Source organism: Brettanomyces bruxellensis, chromosome 3 (assembly GCF_011074885.1).
Source record: "Brettanomyces bruxellensis chromosome 3, complete sequence".
NCBI classification, from domain to species: Eukaryota; Fungi; Ascomycota; class Pichiomycetes; order Pichiales; family Pichiaceae; genus Brettanomyces; species Brettanomyces bruxellensis.
In genome coordinates this window covers 41,639-65,721 of record NC_054684.1, presented here as the reverse complement: position 1 = coordinate 65,721, position 24,083 = coordinate 41,639, and the positions used below count along the sequence as shown (strand labels likewise).

Below are 24,083 nucleotides of genomic sequence, written 5' to 3'. Positions count from 1 at the left end.
GACAAACCATCCGCAGACAGATGGCCAAACTGAACGTGTCAATCGCGTTTTAAACCAATTAATTCGCACATATTGCGCTAATGACTTGACAAGCTGGGACACTATGCTTCCTATGCTAGAATTTGCTTATAATAATAGTATACAAAAATCATCAGGCATGACTCCGTTTGAGCTCAGCCAAGGTTATAGACCTACTTCACCTACTTTTATATCAGGCGCCAGAGTTGATAGCTCTAGGTATAGTCCTAATGCTGAAGAATATGTCAAACGCATGAAACTCGTTATGCAACAAGCCCAAGATAATTTAGTTTTAGCTCAACATCATCAGGAATTACAACATAATAAGAAAGTTCGCACTCATGATTTTAAAGTTGGAGATCTCATACTTCTAAACAAGGATTGCTTCAACCGGAAATATAAATATCACAAAGTTTTACCAGTTTTCATCGGACCTTACAGAATCATTAAACAACAAGGTGATAACGCATTTGAAATCGATTTCCCAGAAACCGTACATACAAAACGTGTTTTCAATGTCCGTTGGTTCCGTCACTTCCTTCAACAGAATGCCGCATTCCCTCGCGTTCCTCCTCGCACAGACCTCGAAATTTTACAACGATTGAGTGAAGTTACAGCTATTGCCGCTTATGATCGCGAACATCAAACTTATGACGTCCATTGGAAAGATTGTGATCCCGAACATAGTACTTCAATTCCAACATCTTACCTTAACAAAATGCCATCCCAACTTCGTTCCACATTGATGACCAACTTAGGACACTTAATCCGTTTACAACAATACGAAGATCATTCAAAGGATGAATTTGGCACACCACCGGAGGGTTACACAGTCGATTAATGCGACCTACAACATTTTGAATTTTGTTTTAAGAGTGGTAACGATCGAGGACGATCTTTTTGCAAAGCGCGGTATTGTGAGGGATCGAACAAGGAAAAGTCACGTGTTATCCAAATGGTTACGTAATATTATGAGCGAAGCAACATGAGCGAATTATTTATTAAAATTGGACGACGAGATGCAAATATTTTATTAAGCAGAAAAACGAGAAAATATTAAATGAGTATTTAGCCTTTTTGGAAAACTCAAGATGAAGATAAGAAAGAAGAAGCAACAGCTTAGATAAGAAGAAGATAGAAAAAGAATAAGAAGAACAGAGATAAGAATAAGAGAAAATATAACAAGAAGATAAAAATAAGAAAACAAATAAAAACAAATACAAAACAAGTCATTAAAATAAATATAATAACACTTCAAATTATAAACATATACAAAGGGGTGCTTTTATCTATATCCTAGTGAATACAAACTAGTTGATTATTTCATTATACATTACTTCCGCACTTACTTAAATTACATCATAACATTCTAAAAACACTATTTTACAACATACAATACTTCATCTTTTAGTGGTTTGATTCAACACTTCAAAACAAACACACAAATCACTTTGGACTTACATAATCTAAAATAATTTAGGTTCAAACCAAAGCAGACCCCTTACAGCTGGCGATCTATCCTTGTTAGCTCAGTCGGTAGAGCGTTCGGCTTTTAAGCAATTCACAAGAAGCCGACCGAACGGTCGAGGGTTCGAGCCCCTCACAGGGAGGATTTTTTTGTTATAGCCGTATCATTCTACTTATGTGTTAATTAACACTGTTCTTATTTTTACCTTTGCGTACAGTTTTCACCATCATTTCAAGGATAAATAATCATGATAATGTTTCTGGTGCGATGCTATCGAAATTCGGAGTTTCTGAAAATCACAACAATGAACTGCGTAAGATGTTCGTTGCGGCGTGGTTTGCAATCAAGATATATTCGCACTCGTGCTAAAATACCAAGGTCAAGAAAAGACTTAAGGAGTGCACAAGAAATAGGTGAGCGCAGAAGACCAAAATTGGATATAGAGCTTAGGAATGTTGATGAAGCAAAGATCCGAGAAATGGGTCATATTTTGAATAGCGAAAATGAATTCAGAGGATGTCGGTCACGATTCACCAAGGCGAAAACCAAATCAAAACCAGAATTAGTCACGAAACCTCCTGCCCAAATTGAACGAGAGCTTAAAGCACTTTTTAGAAAAGATGGCGTGGAATACGATTCTGCATTTGTACAGGACATAATTAAAAGGTCAAAAACCGAGAAGAAAATTCTTGAAGATTCGTTAAGAGGAGGTCAGAAGTTACAGAGGGTAAATGATGAAAGTATTAAAAACTTTGTCTCTTGGATGATAGATGATTGCCGTCGGAGAATTTTCAAACCAATTAACGGGGAAAGTGATGAAAGGAGAAATACGGAAGCAGCAAAAATAACCGAAACAGTCGCTGATAAACGGCAATATCAAGAACTCACGGATTCCATTGGGATCGACCTATTCGAAATGTGCCTGCGGACAGAAGAACTATCTCAAGGTTTAGCACCATCTGGACTCGAAGCATTGCCTGGATTTCTAGACGTGCTAAGTCGTTCTGATTCAGCAGATTCTAGAAAACTTGTTACATTAGAACAACTAATGCAGATATTTGTGATATCAGGCCAAATAGGGGATGATAGGCTGCGGAATAAATGCTTGTATCTTACAGGTAATTTAATAAGTATGCAAACATCTGGCCGGGCAGATCCCATTAATGAGAGGATGTATATATTGGCATTAACATATTATAAAGAATTTGATAAAGCGATATATTTGTTTAACAGCCGACGCAATAAAAATGATGTTAAACTTCAAAGATTCTGGCTTGAAATGGGGGCAGAAATATATCTTCGAATGCCCATGGACCATACTAAAGAAGCAGAACAGATAGCAGCAGAAATATTTGCTAAATTCCATTACATACACCCAGTACTACAGCTTATATTTATTGAGAAGTATTTAGCACTGTCAAATTGGCAGAAAGCATTTGGCTGGTGGGAAAATTTAAAAAAGCTAATGAATGATTATGGTTTGTGTCAACATTTATCTGTTCCGAACTCACAAATCGTGAACGATTCACGAGTCGCCTATAATTATTATAATAGAATCGAACCTCTTACATACGATAACACACTAGACGCTTTTATGAGTTTTATGAAATATGAAAGATTTGATGAGATGATGTCAATTATTAGAACTGTTACACTAAGAGATAAAAGGTTCCTCTTGTTTTTAGTGGATCAATTGCAAACGAAAATGAGCTATCCAGGACGCGAATATCTTTGTCAGTGCTTTGAAGAGGATTTGAAAATGGTGAATCCAAAATATGAAACGGTGATCGAGGAGTACATACTAACAATTTTGAACCAGAAGAGACCTACAATATTAACATCGAAGAAGGAAGCGGAATTTTTGGATGAAATATGTTCATATCTTTCTACTCAGCTAACAGATAGTGAGATGTCTAGTCGTGACCGGCTTAAGACATCATCTCTTATTTCGTCGTTGGCTATTGGATCGAAAATTACAAGCTTTGCTGCAAAAAATTTGATGAAAGTTCTTTTTCTTGGCCATAATCGTAAGGGATTCGATCTTGCATCGAGAGTATTGGATTATATGAATATGAAATTGGTGAATGTACGTACTGGAAACAAGACAAAAAGCGGCATATTTCCACCAGCGAACGCTCATATATACCTAACACTTGTTCAATTATTTGGAAGAAGGGATAAGCCAAGAATTAGGGAAATTGAAAAATTGATTTCTATGATGGAAGAATATCAAATCCCTATTTTAACGGTGTTTGCTAATCAGGTCCTACTAACCTATGCGAAAGCTAAACAATTCACTAAGGCCATTGAGTTCTTGGATAATTTTCTTTTTGGCGATGATCCAAACTCATTTCCTCAACCGACATCACAGTTCGCAAGCACCGCAATGCATTTATATAGATCAAAGGAAGCTACTGAACATGGAAAGGGGCTTTTGATGACAGAGAGAAATCGGCTTGCAAAGGTTCGAAATCTATTTAAAATGCTAATTCAAACCCCAGGTTGGACAATGAACGAAGAACTTTTGACGGAAAGTGTTCTAACATTCATGACATTTGGCGATTATGCGTCAGCGGTATGTGCATTAGAATATAATGGTTTTATGGAAGAGAATAAAAGAAGTGATGGTATTATTCCTAATCAGATGATCGTTTCAATCAAAGCTAAATTGAATGCTTCAATTGTCAAAATGGAACGTCAGCTAAGCGAAGATCAAGCCAAGCAATTACAGCATATCATACAATCTTTTCGTGAGAAGTGCGGCCTCATGTCTTTAGATTCTCAACTGATGCCTGATAAAGTGTATAACTGGCGAGATGCTGCTGCTACTATTATTAAATTTGAGATGGTATTTGATTTCAACCCAAGGCTACAGAGTTTAAGAAATCAATTCTGCTCATCGACTATTCCCGGTGGGGCTGAAAGGAACAAAGGTAGGTTTGAAGAGGACTTATTAAATTTACAAAAGTTCTATGACCTTCCTGTTATCGGAATTGATGAAATTATATGATATATAGGTATGATAATGATGATAACTTTATACAAATATTAGAACCATCCGCGAGATTTTTTTTGCTGCTAACCAAGAATATATTTTCCGATAGATATATATATAATGTGTACTCCTAAAACACGAAAATGGTTGCGAAAAATGTATAAAAAATAAGATAAAATGTCTGTCAGATCCAAGGAACAAATTTTATTGTTAGCAGCTTTCGGCCTTTTATTAGAGTGAAAAATTTTATGTGCTTTGATATATATACTGTTTTTTTTAGAAGGCATATACGAAGAAAATACTTTATTCCTTCTGGACTCAGCTTCACGGGTTCAAATTACTATAGTACTACATTACAACTTAAACTGCAAGTAAAGACTTAAAGATATCATCAAGCAAAAGTCCACTTTCTGAAGCTTTCAATCTTTGAAAACAAGAAATGTCCAATTTTGATTTTAATGCCAAATCATTTGAGCCTGGCACTGGCTTTAAGGGCAGGCAGGGATATGAATCTCCTACGAGCCGCAGTAGAAAGCCACGTGGAAATTTCCGCAAGGGTAAACCAATGTCATATGAAGAATACATGTTTTCACGCTCGCAGTCCCAAAGAAGCGTAAACAGTTCGCAAAACTCTTCTGGATACAATACACCAACTTCCGCTGCAATGTCTACATCATCGTCTATGTCATCTATCACCTCTGCTCTCAGCAAATTGCAAATATCCCCGATTTCCGATGATTTGGAGAAATTACATGCATGCCAAAAACTTCCAGAAGTCCGTGAAATTTGTAAAAATATTGCGGATGAAATAGCAACCGCAGGCGTTCATGTGATTGCTGACTGGAATATTTTGGAAACATTACGTGCTCTCAATCATTCAAAAAGTCAATTGATCAGGGATGCGTCAATGATTTTATTGGATACCATTGTTCAGAAGTTTGCAGGAAATGTTCCTAAGGAGGCTTACTTTGTTCCGTTGTTTGAGGCGGCACTTGATGCATTTGCCGAGAAGGGAAAGACAACCAAAAGGACAGCCAAAGTTGCCATCGAGAGTCTTTATGAAATGTTTCCAACCGAGGGAAAGGCCTCGGTTATTGTGGATACACTTCTCAAATATATGAAAAGTGGTGCCAAATGGCAAAGTAAAATCGCAGCTCTAAGACTTTTGGAGAAGTTGGAAACTGACTGTCCAGCAGATGTTATGGAAATGAAGTTTTATGATGTTATTCCAGTATTAACAGACATGTCAACTGATTTTAAGCCAGAATTAGCGAAGGAAGGATTAAAAACGTTGAAGTCATTTTTGAAAATTCTTGACAATCTTGATTTAGCTCCGAGATATGACTTGATTGCAGAGACACTTTCCAATCCTCAAAAAGTTTCTAGCTGTATCAAGGCTCTTTCTGCAGTGACATTTGTTGCCGAGGTTACAGAGCCTTCTCTTTCGATGATGGTGCCGATCTTGGATAAATCTTTAAAGATGGCTACTTCTACTCAGGAACAGTTGAGACAGACCGTCAAGATTACTGAAAATTTGACCAGATTGCTCAACAATAAAAGAGAAATTGCTCGGTTCCTATCTATCCTTTTACCCGACATTCAGCATGTTGTCAAGACTGCTGCTCAACCAGAAGTTAGAAGGATGGCTTCCGATGCGTTAAAAGTTTTAGAAGATGCAGCGGCTGAGGAAACGGATGGACAATTTCATGGAAAACTCAACCTGGAGCTTACTAATGATTATTTGAAATTCTTGGAGCCTAAAATAGGGGACAGAAAGATATACGAGTACTTAACAGAGATAATGATGACGGATGCAAATGTTTGGGACTGGAAATCCATTACTGAATATTTGGATATGGCGTTGAGTGAACAGTTCCCTGAAGAGTCTGAAAAAAAGGAGGAAATTTCAACCTTGGTTCACAAATTAACAGAACTTTTAAACCCAAACGCTGTTGAGACGGCCGTTGATGGTGAGACCGTTATCGTGAATACCGACTTCTCGCTTGCTTACGGTACAAGGATGCTTTTGAGTAAAACAAACATTCGGCTTGTCAAAGGCAAGCGTTATGGTTTATGTGGTAGAAACGGTGTTGGTAAGTCAACACTTCTGAAGGCTATCGCAAATGGTCAATTAGAGGGATTCCCCGATCAGTCTGAACTTAGAACATGCTTTGTTGAGCACAAGCTACAATATGCACATTCTGAGTTGAATTTAATAGATTTTATTAGGAAGGATCCTGCTTTAGAAGGCACTTCGGGAGCAGAAGTTTCTAAGGCATTAGAAGATGTGGGCTTTGATGAGGAAAGATTAAAACAAAATATTAGTTCTCTCTCTGGTGGATGGAAGATGAAACTTGAGTTGGCTAGGGGAATGTTGATGAAGGCTGATGTGCTTCTTTTAGATGAGCCAACAAACCATTTGGATGCACAGAATGTTAAATGGCTTGAAGACTACTTATTACAACATAATGACATAACTTCTTTGATTGTTTCCCATGATACCGGATTTTTGGACACTGTTTGCACAAATATCATTCATTATGAAAACAAAAAATTAGTGTTTTATAAAGGTAACTTATCCGAATTTGTGAAGGTGAAACCCGAGGCTAAAGCTTATTATACCTTGACAGACTCCAACGTGAAGATGAATTTCCCCAAACCTGGTATTTTGACTGGTGTGAAATCTAATACAAGGGCTGTCGCTAAGATGTCAGACGTTACATACACTTATCCTGGTTCGAGTAAGCCTTCTTTAGTTGACGTGTCATGCTCAATTTCACTTTCATCAAGAGTTGCTGTTTTGGGGCCGAATGGAGCTGGTAAATCTACTCTTATCAAACTTTTGACGGGAGAGTTAGTTCCAGATAAAGGAACTGTGGAAAAACATCCTAACTTGCGTATTGGGTATATTGCACAAAATGCATTCCATCATGTTTCTCAACACAAAGAAAAAACTCCAAATCAATACTTGCAATGGAGGTACAGATTTGGTGATGATAACGAGGTTGTTTTGAAAGAATCTAGACGAATCACGAGCAATGCCGAAAAAAAAATGATGGAGGGAACAATTGATGTTGATGATGGAAGAGGTCCAAGACAAATAGAGGCTTTGGTTGGCAGACAAAAGCACAAACGTTCATTCCAATATGAGGTTAAGTGGTTGAACTGGCTTCCAAAATGTAATTCATGGGTGACTAGAGAAGTCTTGATTAAACATGGCTTTGAACCATTGGTTCAGAAATTCGATGATCATGAGGCCTCCAGACAGGGTTTAGGATACAGGGACTTAACACCTACTGCAATTAGAAAGCATTATGCTGAAATTGGCTTGGATTCAGAGATTGTTGATCACACACCAATTGGTTCACTTTCGGGTGGTCAGCTAGTGAAGGTTGTTATTGCCGGTGCCATGTGGAATAATCCTCATGTTTTAGTTCTTGATGAACCTACCAATTATTTGGATAGAGATTCTTTGGGCGCATTGGCGATCGCTATTAGAGAATGGGCTGGCTCAGTGGTGATGATTTCCCATAATGCAGAATTTGTTGGAGCATTATGTCCGGAACATTGGATTGTTGAAGATGGAAAACTTGTCACAAAAATGGTTGCCGAATTAGATGCATCGAAGTTTGAGGATCATGGTGGTGAGAAAGCAATGGAGGCATTCGAAAATGCTAAAAAAGCGGCTTTGGTGAAGGATGATTCGTCTCCTGCAGATATTAAGATCAAGAAAAAGAAGAAGAGAAAAATGACAAGAAATGAGAAGAAGGCACAGGCAGAAAGGAGGAGACTTCGTTACATGGCTTGGTTGAGCGCTCCAAAAGGAACACCAAAGCCTGTGGATAGTGATGAGGAATAATGATAAGCATTTGTATACGTTATGCTAGGAACCTAGAAAATTTCCCAGTTGTCTACTGGTATTATTTGACCAACTAATTTCTTTTTCTTATTCATTTTAACAAATACAAACTAATTGGGATTTACAAAATTTATCGCAGTAATTGCTTTTTGCTATTGAGTTTTATCAATCTAAATTAGATATGAAAAATATTTCAATGATTAGTCCATATCTCGAGCTATAATGATTGCGCTGAGTCCAAGGTCTATGAGCAAATTACAGCCGAGCCATGCGAGGAAGTATAACAGCTTTGGGCTAAAAACTGTCCATATAAAAAGATGGAATCTAAGGTTGTAGCAACTTAGCATAAGCAGAAGTCCAGATATAGAGTAGAAGGACAAATTGAATACAATCCGATCGTAAAGACAGTTCCATTTTAAAGCCGAGAATTGCTTTTTGGGAAGCGAGTCTAGAGATCGGGTAACGTAGACAATTGCCCAAAAGATAGGGGATGACCAGTTTGCAATAAATGTTAGGATTCCAGATAAGATAACATTATATTCCGTTAGGCCATTGAACGAATTTGTAAGATCGACAGATGCAAGGGAATTTGTTGAGCCAAATTGAAAGAAGCTCATATTTTGTAAAACGAGAGTGAGCATTGCGAAATAATTCGATGATTCAAAATTTTTGGCATCCAATGGTACAAGATTCTTGAATCCGTAATAAATCACAAACATAATCCCGTATAAAGGAACGTTAAGATAATTAGTCTGACTTATGCAAAGTAACGTAAACAAAACAAAAACATTTTTTGTATAGCCTTTATTACCCCCTTTCTGACCAAGAATCTTGTAAAGAAGCGGCTTACCTAACGAACAAACTGCCGTAGCAATCCAAACATATTGGAATAGTCTATATAACTCGTTATTTATTTCCGGAAAAGTTTCCAAATTGGAGTAAACCTGAAGCCAACAAACAAAAACGAGACACCATTTTTGAAACTCTCCGGTTCCTGTTTCCATGTCAAATGTGCCTGTAAAGTATGCTAGTAATTTTATAGCTATGAGAACGGAAATCATCATAGTTAACGAAACAAAAGATACAATTTGAGAGAAGTTCTGCTTCACTCCAAATGAATCTTTGACCTTCATGACAAATAATGGTACAAATGACAGAATTAAAATTGTAGCGAACACATTGGGGCCAACTCTAGCTGGTAAAGTCGATATATAGCTTCCAATTTTAATGTAAGTGCTGTCATTATATTTTTGACCACTATTATTCCATGCTTTCAGTATTCTAAGAGCAACCAATAACAATGCCACAGATGACATCTTAGTTTTTCCTTTAACAGCAGAAACGTACGACAAATATACTACTAAAATTATAGTGGAAAGCCACCAAAAATGATGCTCCTCCTCTATAAGAGATGATCCAACAAACGAAAGTCCATAAAGCATGAAAAATGTAAGATCCAGAATTCCAGTAAGACGATGACTGCTATATCTACATGCAAAGAGTATTACAGAGATGACTGTAAAAACTGCATATGCAGCGATACCTAAATGCAAATCTCGGTAATTGTAATCTGATGATGTCTGAGATAGAATATGCTTTGCTTTCTTGATGAATTGAAGTAACCCATTCACAGAAGTAATGTCACACTGATCTTGCAACAAGCTTCTGGGACCATTCTGCGCCTTGTCTAAAAGTACTTTTAACTGAAGTGCATTTTTAATCAAAACATTCAATTGATCTTTTTCCGAATAAAGAGAAAGTATGGACGGAATAAAAGAGCCCAAACTATTAATCGGAATGTCTAGTCCGACTAATTCCGATAATGTTGGCACCAAATCTATTTGATCTGCTGTATTAAGGTATCTATATTCATCATTAATTGGTAACGGGAGAGATTTATTGTTATGTTGATCAAAATCTAGCCCTTTAAATTTTTTGGAAATCAAAACCATACCCGCAGAAACTTCACCTAGCGAAGAACCACCATGATTTCCTGCATCATTCATCCCATGATCTCCAAGAAGAACCATCAATGTGTTATTATCCTTGGAAAGCAAGGATTCATACACATCACGTACAACAGAATCAATTTCAATTTGTTTGGAAGGCATGTTCGCACTTCTTGAGCCTCCTTTATGACCAATATGATCTAGACCAAGAAAATGCAAAATCATACAATCCCAATGAGTCAAACCATCTTTAGATAGTTGCTCGGGTAGATGTCGTGTGACATTGCGATCAACTATTGTATAATCACTGACATAAAAGCTGGAAGTTCCATCACTTTTTGAAAAGTATTTTGGAAACAATTTGAGCCAAGTATCATCGCCGAACATATTAATCTTCCAGCCATTCAAAAACATTTGTTTCACCCACGAATCCTGATTACCCAAAGTGGAGGTGTCTTCGTTATCAGCAACATTTAAAACCGCATCAATAAAGTTTGGAATAGACCCAGTAGTTATACCCTTCAATCTCGGAAGAGTAACTGTAGGAGGATTTGAAAATGCCGTGTATCCCAGAGCATAACCTTCATTTATTAAATGCTGCGTGAAATTCATATGCGAGTCTTCAGAGAAAACAAAGTCGGAGCGCATGGCATCCACAAGCATGAATATTACTCGGTTGAATTGCTTTGAAGGTTGTACATATTGATCCGGTGGATTTGTAGTAAAGCTCGATATCTCGTCGGGTGTCAAAAGTACCTTTGTCGGAAAGAAACCCTTGCAGAACCAAATATATGCCACTAACTCAGATAAGAGAATAAGGAACAAGAAAAAAAGACGCATTCTCTTTAAATCCCAATACGTTCAAAAATGAGTGATTCTAGGATACTTAGAATGAAAGTATACCATTTAGGATTTGAAGACCTTGATGGAAGTATATCAATCCATTCACGCGAGATATTAAGGCATCAAAGGAAGTAAACAATCGGATCTTGCTACGTGTTTTTTCTTAACATCCCTACCCATATGTCAAAATATCGATGACCTTAGAGGTTACGTTATATATATATATATTTTTTTTTTCGTCCATCCAAATCATCATACAGGATATAATTACATTAAATAGCAAACTGCTATTGATGATTACATAATGTATTTACATATGCATAACTTGATGCAATTAACCGTAAATTCAATAAAAAACTTCGATCCAAGTTGAATGTAAGCCTATTTCTCTTGTTGGATTATTATTTTTTTACTGTTTGCCCATCTAATCCTCATTCTTAACCACTGATATTGGCACTGATATTGGCTTAGAATCCTTCTTGTTTGAGAGAATTTAATTCCTTAGTTCAATTTTTTTACCCAAGTATTCATTAACAATCAGTCAAAAAAATAACAAATAAAAGCTCAGTTAACCCCAAATCACGTTTTCTATATTCCGACTCTTCAGTATCGTGATTTAAGTTCTCCCTCCAGCTACGTCTAGCAGCGAAAGATATTTCTAAGATTACGTAAACACATATTTTCGTATTAAGGCAACCAACTACTCTAATTAATGAAATCATACTATAAGTACGAAATTTTGTGGGGTAAGAAACACAAATTTTGAAATACAACATTCATAGCTCCTTTAGCATTGGCTTCATTCAATGCATTTATAGGACATATAGGAGAATCAACGTTTAAAGATGATGATTGGAACGTATAAATATATTACACATTGTTTTACACCAGTAAGGAAAAGAACCTTTGGGATGGCTGGTGCTCAACTTCGAATGTATTCGGCAAAACGTTCTATTTTTGAGGAAGGGCCACGCCCACCGCTACTTTCAAGAGAAGAACAAAAGGAATTTGAAGATTCTGTAAAGAAGGCCAAAATCCAAATGACTATAGAAGAATACAACGAAAAAGTTGGAGTGAAGCCATCTGAGACGTCAAAAAGCGACCCAAACTTGGATGCTACTGGGCCGATGACTACCAAAACTATACCAGAATTCGAGGGTAATGTTAATCCTAAGACAGGGGAGGTAGGCGGTCCAAAGCAAGATCCGACAAGACATGGTGACTGGAGTTTTAATGGAAGGGTTACGGATTTTTAATGTTGCCTAAATGAAAAAAGTGGGATCAAACAATCAATAACCGGTCCAAGAAGGATAATTTTCTCGGTACATGTAGCCCATAAACATTATATATTACATATTTTATTTAATGACATATATGAAGAACACATGTAATTATATTTTATTAGGCACGCATATTAGCTAGATTGCTTTTCAAAGCGGTTATCGAAGCTTTGCGTGCCTCAAGCTTTTCTTTCATAATTTTAAGTTGTCTTTTAGAAAAAGAATTTCCATATTCTAGTTTCGCTTTACCTATAATGTCATTTTCATGCTCTTTGCTTTCTTTCAAAGTTGCGGACGACCTTGTCAAATCATCCTGTTTTTCCAATACAAATCTCCTGACCATATTCAACAGGTTCACATATCCAACTTCTTGCTCCGATAAATCAATATCCTTTGCCTCCGAGCTAATCCTCACTATCTTTTCACAAGTTTGCTTCAAACTATGAACCAAATTATGAATACGTTCTTGCTTTTGCTCATACTCACATAGTTTATCTTTCTGCAGCTTAGCTTTATCAAGAATACCTTTTTGTTTAGCTCTAAGAATTTCCAAAGTCGTAATCTGTTGAGCCAATTCAGCCTTCATCTGTGCGAGATTCTTACTGATAGCTGAAAATTCTTTGAAAAGTGAAATCGTGGAGTTCGTACAAATCTCATTGAAATTCTGAACTAAAGATAAATCTTCGTAGGATGTTGGGTCAATTACCTTACTAGGGTATTGAGCGGCCAACTGTCTCAATTTAAGAAGGCCCCTTTCAATGTTTTCGTGCTCTTCCATAAACGACTTCAAATTATCTCCTTTCATTTTTGAAACGTATTGGCTTATATCATTGTTACTTGGGGAAAAATACTCTTCGGGACCTTGTTTATTCTCTTGAACGTTATACGGCTGTGTGGAGACACAGAAAATAGTCATGTTGTTGTTGTCAGAAGAACTTAGGGCCGAAATTAAGCAAACCTCTTTATTCCATGCTAACCACACTTGATTGAGTGAAGATGCCAATGGAACTGATTCCGTCAAGTTAGTGGCGTTAATATCAAATGACTGTTTCTCGGGTGCAATACTATTGGAGCTGACCAATCTTATTTTTCCAAGAACATTAACAGTGGTCGGAAGATGATCACCTGTCATCCAAACTTCCTCAAACTGTTTCATGCCACCTGTATTATTCTTTTGATCTAAATAAGTCATCCATGATGAATAATCAACATATAAAAGTCCTGGCTGAGAAGTAACGAGTATAGCTCCATCCAAAGTAAAGGGCTTTACAAAACCAGAAGTAATAGAGAAATGTCTGTCAAACAATGATGTATCAATAACGGATATGCTATCTAATGAAGGCACTTGTGAATCTTTTTCAAACATGACTATATTCCTGGAATCGTAATAAAAGCACAAAACTGCATGATCAAGTACAATGCAAAAAAGGCCATTTTTTAAGGAAAAAATCCGCAATGCATTCTGATCGTATAGTTCATCAAAGAAAGGTTCGATTGGAAGGGGACCAATTATTTTACCTTTCCTATAATATTTAGGTATTTGGCTCTTAGTAATGATAGTTCCTGAAAGATTTGCTAACGATGCAGTGAATTTTAAAGTCCTATTAAGATGCAGTCGAAGAGATACATCATTAATTGAACTATATTGCGCAGCTGTAGTATCAAACAAACTAGTCAACCACTTCTTTTCAACAGACAAAGTAGAGGGAAGAAATGGATAAATTCGATAGATGGAAACATCTGAAGTCAAAATCAGAAGTGTTATATCTGATTCTGGACTTGAGTTCGAAGTGTCATCTGAGGCAAAACAAAAAGAAACTGGATCCATAACAGTGCTTTGTGACATTGCTGCATTAATCAACAGACCAGCACCACCACTGTTACTTTCTTTTTTCGGAATAAACTCGTACTCTTGAACAGGGCTAACCAAAGAATCATTAATATCATAGCACAAAATCCGGGATCCTGTAAGGATCACCACTTCCGCTTGATAACAAGAAATATTATTGAATAAAACTTGAATTATTATTTCATCTTTTTCCAAAGGAAGTGACAACTTGTAAACCTTTGTAAACGTTATTTGAGAGCCAGGGGGGTTAATGCTCATTATGTGGCAGGCTTTTGAATTGTAAAAGCACATTAAATCCTCGTTTCTATTCACGCATACAGCAGTTGGATCAAAGTCTAGTTTAACATCAAGTTTAGAACTAGAATTCTGCACTCTATTCAAAGAAACCACAGTGATCTCCCGATTTGAGGCAGTATAAATTTCGGAACCATTCGAGAGAGTATATGTAACATACGGTGATTTACTGGCCATTAAACCACAGTCCCTCCGCAGCTTCTGATACAAAAAGCTCTTTTCAACATCCGAATTCATTTTATGACAGAAATCGATGTTAGCGCAGTAAAAAAAAGGGAGATACTTGTCGTTTTGGAGAAGAAGAACAAATGGTAGGTTTGAAATGAATATCCGTCCAAATGTAAAGACAAAAAATCTCGCTTCCTACAGTCGTCAATATTTTTTTTGTGGCACCTCAAAATCTTTCTCGTTCGAAGAGTTAAAAATCATTCCCCCTTGCAAAGCAGTACAATTCGCATTAAGTGTAAATTATGATTATGTTGTAAACATATTCTATGTATTTATATAGGGCTGATCACAGCATCTATCAAGAGACTTCCAAAAATTCGATAGGCTCATCATGCTGATCTCCCATTTTTTGGCCATTCTTACTTTTTTTAATGTATTTAATCCATGGATATCTGCAATTACAAGTAAATCACACTGCTTTGAAAAATTCTCACTGAAGTAAATGAAGCTTGATAACTTGTTCCTCAGGATTCTTTGGAATTGTGATAAATCAATATCCTTAAACCCAGTTATTGCAACATTTACTTTTCCCCCTTTTGGTAATGAGAAATTCTCTCTGAACTTTTCAATTGTCACGGAAGAGTCAATAAATATTGGTCTACACCAATATCCTGCCTCTTTGAGGGTGTCTGTATTTCTGAAATATATGCATCTCTCTACAGCGTACTCGGTTATCACCTGGACAGGACGATCCTCAATATTTGGGATCTTATGATCTAACTCGGAAAATGCAATTACGTAATCGAGTGAGTGGGATACATCTGCTAGCTCAAAGATGCTGGCCCCATACTCTTTAAGGATTATCTCGAGGATTTTCACTTTTTCAGAATCAAACCCATACAATGCAAATGAAAGCTCTTTGAGCAAGGGTAAAGATTCCTCCGTGTTATTTTTTCTTTCCTCCTTGAGTTCTTGCTGAGTAGACATTAATGTTGATTGCTTGCTATTTAAAGCACGTGTTTGGGTTGATATAATGACTTTTTGCTCAGGTCCCCAATTATCATCATACTTGTTTTCTTCCTGACTTAATGAACTCACTTGAGAGTCTTTCATAACGGAGTCCCATAGTGTATTCCTCAAATCCAACCTCGCCACTTTAAGTTCTTTTTCTTCGTCATCTGGCCCATCATCTTTTAAAGGCCTCTTACCTTTTGCCAATCTTAGTTGCTCATCCTCCCTTCTCTTCTTTTGCCAAGCGGCCACGAATTCCCAATTACACGCATCCACTCTCCTTCCTTTACTACCCTTCCCTTTAAGCTCATAATATTTAAAACCAAGGGCGGCACAACGCTCAGCACTATCAAAGCACCAATCCGGAGATACAATAGGAATCCCCCACTCCTTTGCGGTCATGTATCTGCGTCCATTAGGATCATCCGTAACCAACACATCAGAATGATTAGACAACGATTCCGTAAAGTTGCCACCACCTCGTGTTATAGTATGCTTTATTTTCTGAATAAAGGATTCATTTCGTGCCTCCAGACGGCTGACCGAGATCACCAAACCATCGAATGGTTTCTGAAAATCTAAGTTAAGGCGTATACCACTTTTGTCTATCCAATCGCCTGGGGTGGTGCCATCTAACCAAGATTTATAGAATGCCAAGACAGTCTCAAGTTTTATAATAGATACGTCCGGACGATATTGAGCAACATACTGATACTTTCTTGATTCCAGCCAATCCGAAGATCCTGCAGGATTAGTTATTAAAATGGATACATTAGATGTAAGATCTCCAGTATACACGGAAGATGGTGCTATCTTTTCAAGAACCTTTATGAGCTTCGATCTTTCTTCATCCTTTAGTAATGTTGAAGTTATCTTAATTGGCTTTCCTGCAAACTTCGGACCCATTAAGCAAAATTACAATTCAACAAAAAACTTATTAATACTAAAATCAAACTACTATGAAAATATCATGCACCTGATTATGGCGGTACAATGTATATTTTGCACTATCAAAGTAGACCTGCAGACGCGTAGGAAATTTTATATATAGCGGATCTAATCGCTCTAAGATTAAAAAAAATCGCGGTGTCCCACAAAAAGCACACAACCTTACACCTTAAAGCATACATATTATTCGTAATCAGGAACATGTACCAAGTACATTAAAGAGCTAGAATACGTCAAATAGTAAAGAGAGCTAATCAGAGCTATTTAAATGCAATATACGTTCCTCTATAAAATTTTGGGCAAGCTTATAACTCTTCGTGGTACAACCTATTTACGTCGAAATCTTGTTGAACATGACCAATAAACCGGTTCCAATAATAGACGATACGAATAAGACACCAATTGTAAGCAATTTTCGGAAACACTTTATAAGAACGGAAAATTAGTTGTAGTGTCTTCCAAACATTATCCAATTCCGTAAAGAATGCTTCCTTGACTGTGCTTGAATGACTTTGCTCAGGAAAAACAATGTCATCATACCCCGATGAAGATTGACTAGCGCTACCAGCAGACTCGAAGACCTTTGGATTAGTAAAGTCTACTATTTCATCCTTGTTTTCAAACACGTCCATATTAGGAATGTGCTTCTTACCATCCTCTTTTTTCTTGCCCGTAGTTTCCTCTATAAGAGCTTTGTCATACATACTCTTGAATTCTTGAACAGCTTCAATGGATTTAGAAAGACCCCCAAACGTGTTAACCAAGGCAACAAGTTCAACATTCGAAATGTTATACCTAGATGGCTCAAAATTTTTGGTATCTTGCAAATCAAATAAAACTTTAAGAGCAGTACCGTAACCAATAGTTTCAATTTTTCCCCACAGACGACACCTGTCACAGCCCACACAATCCATCAATTTGGAAACATTCCTGAAATTAACTTTGAACTCATCTTTAATTTCTGCTGCATTACTGCTTTGAAAAAGTCCATTCTCATCGAATAGGCATGTTTCCTTATCATTACCTAACTGATAAGAAGGTTTGATTAGCTCGCCAAGTTCCACCTTGATTTCAGTACTGCTTTGATTAAAATGGTCATCATCACAATACTCAAGACTATCTAATATACCCAAACTTTCAAGCTTTATTAGGGCTTTGAGTACAAGAATATAGTTAAGGTAAATGTTTTCTATTCTATCAGGGAAATTTCCAACCCGAAACATAAATTGTTGTAGGTTTGGACCATATTCTTTTGTTTTTAAATCAATGAATCCATGACTGAGATGTGTAGAGATTGATGCATGCATACCACTAATCAATTTATAGAAGAAGTTTTTTTCCATGCATTGATCATGTCCCAGATTGAAACAATTCTCCGAATAGATAAGCTTCCAAATCTGAAATGATTGATCACCACCATAACCTGTAAATCTTTCAGGATTCTCTATCAAGTCAACAAACACCGTTTCATCATTAATTTCATCCAACTCACAATAATCTTTGTTTTGATCATTTGGAACTTTAGGTGCTGCCGAAACGTTAGCCAAAGCTCCTAGAGCTTCTGGTTGCCAAATATCCGGCAAATCTTTCCAGTCAGATATAGTATCAACTGCACAGCTTCTATCGGTACAAAATCCACTGCTTCCAGACCAAAATGGACATTCCTTAAAAAGATTTAATCTAAAAATCCTAAAGAAATTCATCTGTAGAATTTGTTTTAGTAGCGAAAGCTGTTCGGCGTCAAATCTATTAATCTCCCCAAACGTAACTCCAGCACTTTCATCAATAATGCTGTTTGTAAAATTATCCCAATTTGCAAATGGAGTGTCATGGAACGACTTTATACTTTTGGGTGTGTAGTTTATAGGAGGCTTTTTAACCCCAGCCTCACCTGAATCTATCGGAAACTGCTGTGCAGAAACCAATAGAGAAAAAGTAAAAGAAATAAAAGCAATCCTTATCCCATTTAATCCTTTAAACATAGCTGACAATAAATATATACCCAGCTTTCGAAGATACAATTCACAGATGGCAATATTCAAAACACCATGTCACCAAGGAAATACTGTTCTTTTTATATTATCGAGGTATCTGGGCCGAGAACTGATCGGGACGATATGAAAAAAAAAGACAGGTAAGCATATCGCTATTAATAGGGGGCGAATATTGTGGTCGGTCAAATAGCTGATTTGAAGGTGATTAAAGGACACGATAATAATTAAGAAATTGAGTTAGGTACATAAATTGTAATCACACTTTACTTAAAAATGCAAATATCCCATAAAATATATATAGCAAAGAAGTACGAAGAATAAATATTTGGATAATCTGTAACTGCTTAAAAGCAATAGTGATGTAAAGATAGACTTAGATCAAGTTAACATAACATTTGTTTTCCAATCCCTCAGAACATCGACCCATGTATTATTCTTGACATTATGATTCTTTCGCCGCCATATTTCCATCATTATCTGCCGTGCATTCCAATATGTACCAATACCAGTCTGTGCTATGTGCTGACCCCAAAGATTAAAGCCATTTTGTAGATAAACAGTCATGGCTTCAGAACCAGCCATAAAACCCTGCCAGAACAACGGTATAATATAAGATGTTTCCGGGTGCTTTTGAAGAATTTCTTGGATAGCATTAAGGTGACGGAGAACTTTTTCGACTTTGTCTTGTAGATACATTGGGTTCATATCTTCAACGAATCTGTAAAAATATATTATGAGTCCATAGTAGAATGACATCACATGATGATATATTCCTTCATGTCTTGGGGATATAAAGTTTCGCTGCTGATTGATACTCTTTTCATTGAGATTTAAAGTTTCATCGGCATTGTTGGCATCATTATCCTCCTTAGAATCATCATCCTTATTAACTGATTTACCTTCATCAGCCTCAGCAAGTTTCCATTCAAGTTTCCAAGTCAACAACTTGTACTCAAGCTGCATCGTTAAACCCTCAAAAAATGAGGGGATTGGAAGATCATTTTCAGTATGATACCTTTTAAATTTTGTCAAATGAACAACCTCACTGAACATCAAAATTAACGAATTTGGAAGCCCGTATATAGCATCGGAGGAAACCATTTTATCATCCAATTTATTCTTACTAGGCTGAAAGCTTGATCTTGTAATTCCAATAAATGCAGGCACATCCAGATTTTCTTTCTGGGACTCGTCTTGAGATGACTCTTCTGTAACAATACCTGTACTAGCATTATCGCTTTCATTATCAGCGTTATTTGTATCATTATTTTTCCTCAAATGATGATGGTGATGAGGATGATGCACTCCTTCGTCATCACTATTCATAATGAATTCAATCGTAACTTTACCATTATCAGTGATGCGTTCGTTATACTTTCCAACTCTTTTTCGTCTACTTTGTGAGACTGTATTTTGTTGCTTCTTAAAAATACTACTGAAAGAATCCTGAATGCTCCTAGGATTTGATCCATGTGTTGATTTTGCAAACTGCCTTCTGAGCTGACTTCCTTTAAACATATCATGAAAATGTGTATTAAAAAACTTTTCCAATTGTTCTGCAGTGGGCTTTGCACCCGTTATGAACTTATCATAATTACTCTCATTCAAAAATATTTCATCTTTTGAAACATGATCAATACATGTAGAATCTTGTAGCAACTTCAAAGATGAAAAAATTCTATGCAGGATAATTGCCTTGGGTGACAATTTCTTTTTTACTTTCATCTTCTTTTCGATAATCTTTTCGCAATGGTCTAAATGTATCTTACAGGCATAGTGTGTTCCCCATACAACATCAATTGTAACCATTGAAAGCACTGCACATAGAACATCCTTGTACTTCTGTCTGAATATATCTTCCTGGAGGCATTTATTTAAAAAGCTGTTTGCTTGTTGACGAAGTTGAACACCCAAATTGACATAATATTTCATTTCATCTGATCCCCTTTCAAATTTGCTTTGCAAATTGAAAGCAGAAACTGCCAATAAAGCATTTAAGAGGCCGTTCCTTGCATTGGATGTTTGCCCAGTGGCGGCAAGTTCTCCTATGGCCATCATAGCCCGAGGAAAATATATAAATTTCCAAGGATTTTTTGGCAATGGAATAACTGTCATCATATCAGCGACATCTTCTATGTAATAATTAAGAAGATATCGTGCCATGGGCTGAACATTTAATGATGTTGTAGGAATCCCAAAGCGATCTATTGCAAGAGACTTTGGTAGCGGATTCGTCTTCAAAATTTCCATGATAGTTTTAGGCATTTTTACGCCAGAACCAGCATGTATTTTTATAGTCTTGCCAGCAATTGGCTTGTCAGACCGTGAAAAGTTCTGATTTGAGTATCCAGTATGAACTGTCGAGCCACCGTCATCCTTAATATATTGCTCATCGTTTGCGTTTTCATTGCTTGTCGACTCACTTATGGATGTTATTGAGCCATTATCCGTCGGCATATTGGAGTTACGTCCCTGAAATAGCAAATGTAGCATATTATCTGAAACTTTATCATTATTCACCAATCCTATATTATTAATTTGGGCATTATCCTGTGTTGCTAACGGGGCGATCGGGAAACCAACATTGCAGAGGGGCTATTCCCGACTTTCTCGCTGTCATTTCGATCAAGTTGCTCGTCCTGTGAATTAAAAGTTGAATCTGTAAGATTTCGTCCAGGGAAACAAACAGATGAATCCTTCCCGCCAGAAATAAATTTACTACTTCCGATCGCTTTTGATAGCGCTGATATTCTCCATTTTGAGTGCGTCTTAATGTTAGTTCTTCCACCACTATCCCTGGTAATGCTGGAATTTGGTGTCGTTAAGTTGACAATCGAGCCGTTAGATATCTTGTTTGAACCGGCAGTATTTGGAGATACATCCACATTAGTTGCAGTTCCATTGGCAGAATTTCCAAAGCCTATATCATCGGCTTTAATGTCTCCTGGCTTAAGCATATCAAGGAAATGTGTGTCGCCATTGATAGCTGATGCAGTCAAAAGAGCAGCATCCAAAAGTTCATTACTTAGCCATTCATTACCTGGGGGTGCAATGTTGCCATTATTAAAGCCACCAACATATGACCCATTACTATTTGACAGGCCCGGATTCAGTGCTGCAGACCCAGTTGTAGTCGTAGACATACTAGTAACGGAGCGAGGAGTTCCTGGTACTTGTTCTTGATGATCAGAGATGACCGTACTAGAGATACTTTGTGCTCTCATCCCATCCATTGGTAGCAGTTTTGATTTTGAACCTTTCATTCCCCTAGTTGCCTTTCTCCTGAGTTTTGGAGCTAGTGATAAGATATCAACTCCTCTAAATGCACCAAAATGACCTAATATTGTTGTTCTGGTGGTAATTGAAGGAATGTACATGTTGTGCAGATTTGCCAAATCTTTATCCATCTCATCATAATAGTGATAGGCGGTGTGATCTGAGTATACCACGAAATCAATTGCTCTTCTTTGAAAATATGGGCACTCTGGACTGGTCTTTGCGGGAAGCTGATCGCCATATCTGTCAAATTCTATGGGCAGCGTCCATCTTAGCTTAACATCATATCCCTCACAAACATATCCACTTCTCCTGCACCTTTCACACACGGGTCTTCCTAAATCGCATGCAATCTTCCTTCTTCTGCAAGTATAACAACCCCTGAAAGTTTTAGTTCTCTTCTGCTTTTTCTTTGCCGGTGTTGAAGGGGTCAATTCTTTTTTATCCTTTGCCGAGACTGACTTACTATTCTTTTTCACGCTCTTAACGTCATCGGAACGCCCGCTTCCTTTGTTATTTCTTTTGGGAATTTTTGAATCATTTTCCTTCAAAATTTTAAGAGTTTTTGGGTATTTTAAATTATATTCCTCTATATTTTCTTTGCTCGGGTCAGTACTCTCATACTTTTGTTTGTCGTGCAACTGTACTTTTTGATAAGTGCCATTTGAAGTTGACACACTTAGATTCTTGGCGGTATTGCTTTTCCCTCCATCATTATTTTGCAGTACTTTCTCAGAGACTTCACCACTGGAGACTTTTTCAATAGGAATGCCTTTACACATTCAAAATGGAATGCTGGGCCCTGATAAGGTCAGACTTAACGTATGATGAAAATAATTTATTTGTTTTAACAGTTGGGTTACTCCTTTATTAGAACCCTCAAATTACCGCAATTAGTTTTAATGCCAAAATCTTCTTTCCCTTTTCGAAAGTCAAATCTGTGGCGTTTGTTAGATAACGGATATCTTATCTGATTGATAACGATAATTTTGTGTTTTATCGAAGTCTGCACGAACACATACTTCAGCAAATGTAAGCGATGTCTCGAAAAGGTTGGTTCTCTCTATTAGTTACGCCAGAGGTAAAATTTTTTCATACTGCTTTGTTTCCTGCAATTTTTTAATTTTCTCTTTTAGCGAGAACTAAATGGAGTCTAAGTTTTGATTTTTTCCATTTGGGGTAGGTAACCGCTAGTCAAGTAAAATTTATAGAAGTTAAAAGCATCTTGAAGCGAGCTCAAAATTTCTCATTTGCTAGTCTCAAGCATGCCAATACCTTTAAAATATATCTCAACTGTATTTGAATAATTTCTTGGCTTCAAGACCAGTTACTGATTGTACTACTTTTCATCTTGTATACGATAGCATTCATAGTAGACAAATGCATCAACAGGAGAAAAAAAAACTCCCGGAACACACAGCCGTTCGATTATTCCATTAAAAGAATAACTGGGAAGAATAAAGTAAAATGACAAAATGACCGCAAGAAGTAATTAGTAGCGACACCCTTACACTAAACACGATGCTGTTTTCCTTGATGCTAACATTAAATACATCAAGGTAGTTACAATATTCGTCACCAAAGCTAATCAACCGATATCATTTTAAAGTCATATTTATATAAAATGTGTAGTTACACTAGAATGCAATGCTTAGTAAAGTCAGTCATATTTCTAACACTTATGGATATGTTCGTACGTGAAACAAAATTTACAACTTAGAACCGTTCTTAGACTTTGATGAATTTGAATCAGACACTTTAGTAATTTCTGATCCATCTTTGATCTTTGAACCTTTGTCAACATCATCGTCACCGAACATCTTTTTGGCCATCATAATTTGCCTATCCATTTCCTTAAGATCGTAAACTCTTCCAAGTTTGACAGGATCGTTTCTTAACGCAAACATAATATCATCAACACTCAATTTGTTATTACCTCGTATCAAGCGGACCTTATTGGCGTCAACTACAAGGTCCACCAAATAGCACGTCAAAAGATCTTCAACCGTTTGTATAGTCTCGGCGTTGGGAGAGGATGAATCGCCATAAGCATAAAGTAATGCTTTTAAATCATTTCCAAAAAGTCGCTGCTTGTATTTATTGGTCTTCTTATAAATTGCCATAGCGATGA

General features: G+C 36.9%; 8 protein-coding genes and 1 non-coding gene across 9 annotated transcripts; 4 read left to right on the top strand and 5 right to left on the bottom strand.

Moving 5' to 3' along the window:
- Positions 1–1,536: 1,536 nt before the first annotated feature.
- Positions 1,537–1,628, top strand: BRETT_000025. The gene has a single exon. It is a non-coding gene; the product is annotated as a tRNA-Lys (tRNA).
- Positions 1,629–1,790: 162 nt separating this feature from the next.
- BRETT_000024 (uncharacterized protein) lies at positions 1,791–4,496 on the top strand (the record flags this gene model as incomplete). The annotated part of the gene is made up of 1 exon (XM_041278603.1): positions 1,791–4,496. The coding sequence occupies one exon, from the start codon at positions 1,791–1,793 to the stop codon at positions 4,494–4,496; it is 2,706 nt and encodes a 901-aa protein (XP_041134798.1).
- Positions 4,497–4,920: 424 nt separating this feature from the next.
- Positions 4,921–8,340, top strand: BRETT_000023 (uncharacterized protein; the record flags this gene model as incomplete). The annotated part of the gene is made up of 1 exon (XM_041278602.1): positions 4,921–8,340. The coding sequence occupies one exon, from the start codon at positions 4,921–4,923 to the stop codon at positions 8,338–8,340; it is 3,420 nt and encodes a 1,139-aa protein (XP_041134797.1).
- Positions 8,341–8,540: 200 nt separating this feature from the next.
- Positions 8,541–10,952, bottom strand: BRETT_000022 (uncharacterized protein; the record flags this gene model as incomplete). The annotated part of the gene is made up of 1 exon (XM_041278601.1): positions 8,541–10,952. One exon carries the CDS (start codon positions 10,950–10,952, stop codon positions 8,541–8,543), a length of 2,412 nt encoding a protein of 803 aa, XP_041134796.1.
- A 1,091-nt stretch (positions 10,953–12,043) lies between these two features.
- On the top strand, positions 12,044–12,388 carry BRETT_000021 (uncharacterized protein; the record flags this gene model as incomplete). Its single annotated transcript, XM_041278600.1, has 1 exon — positions 12,044–12,388. The coding sequence occupies one exon, from the start codon at positions 12,044–12,046 to the stop codon at positions 12,386–12,388; it is 345 nt and encodes a 114-aa protein (XP_041134795.1).
- Positions 12,389–12,533: 145 nt separating this feature from the next.
- On the bottom strand, positions 12,534–14,792 carry BRETT_000020 (uncharacterized protein; the record flags this gene model as incomplete). Its single annotated transcript, XM_041278599.1, has 1 exon — positions 12,534–14,792. One exon carries the CDS (start codon positions 14,790–14,792, stop codon positions 12,534–12,536), a length of 2,259 nt encoding a protein of 752 aa, XP_041134794.1.
- A 255-nt stretch (positions 14,793–15,047) lies between these two features.
- On the bottom strand, positions 15,048–16,640 carry BRETT_000019 (uncharacterized protein; the record flags this gene model as incomplete). Its single annotated transcript, XM_041278598.1, has 1 exon — positions 15,048–16,640. One exon carries the CDS (start codon positions 16,638–16,640, stop codon positions 15,048–15,050), a length of 1,593 nt encoding a protein of 530 aa, XP_041134793.1.
- Positions 16,641–16,987: 347 nt separating this feature from the next.
- Positions 16,988–22,734, bottom strand: BRETT_000018 (uncharacterized protein; the record flags this gene model as incomplete). Its single annotated transcript, XM_041278597.1, has 3 exons — positions 16,988–18,592; positions 19,100–21,226; positions 21,283–22,734. The coding sequence occupies 3 exons, from the start codon at positions 22,732–22,734 to the stop codon at positions 16,988–16,990; spliced, it is 5,184 nt and encodes a 1,727-aa protein (XP_041134792.1).
- A 927-nt stretch (positions 22,735–23,661) lies between these two features.
- BRETT_000017 (uncharacterized protein) lies at positions 23,662–24,075 on the bottom strand (the record flags this gene model as incomplete). Its single annotated transcript, XM_041278596.1, has 1 exon — positions 23,662–24,075. One exon carries the CDS (start codon positions 24,073–24,075, stop codon positions 23,662–23,664), a length of 414 nt encoding a protein of 137 aa, XP_041134791.1.
- Positions 24,076–24,083: the final 8 nt, after the last annotated feature.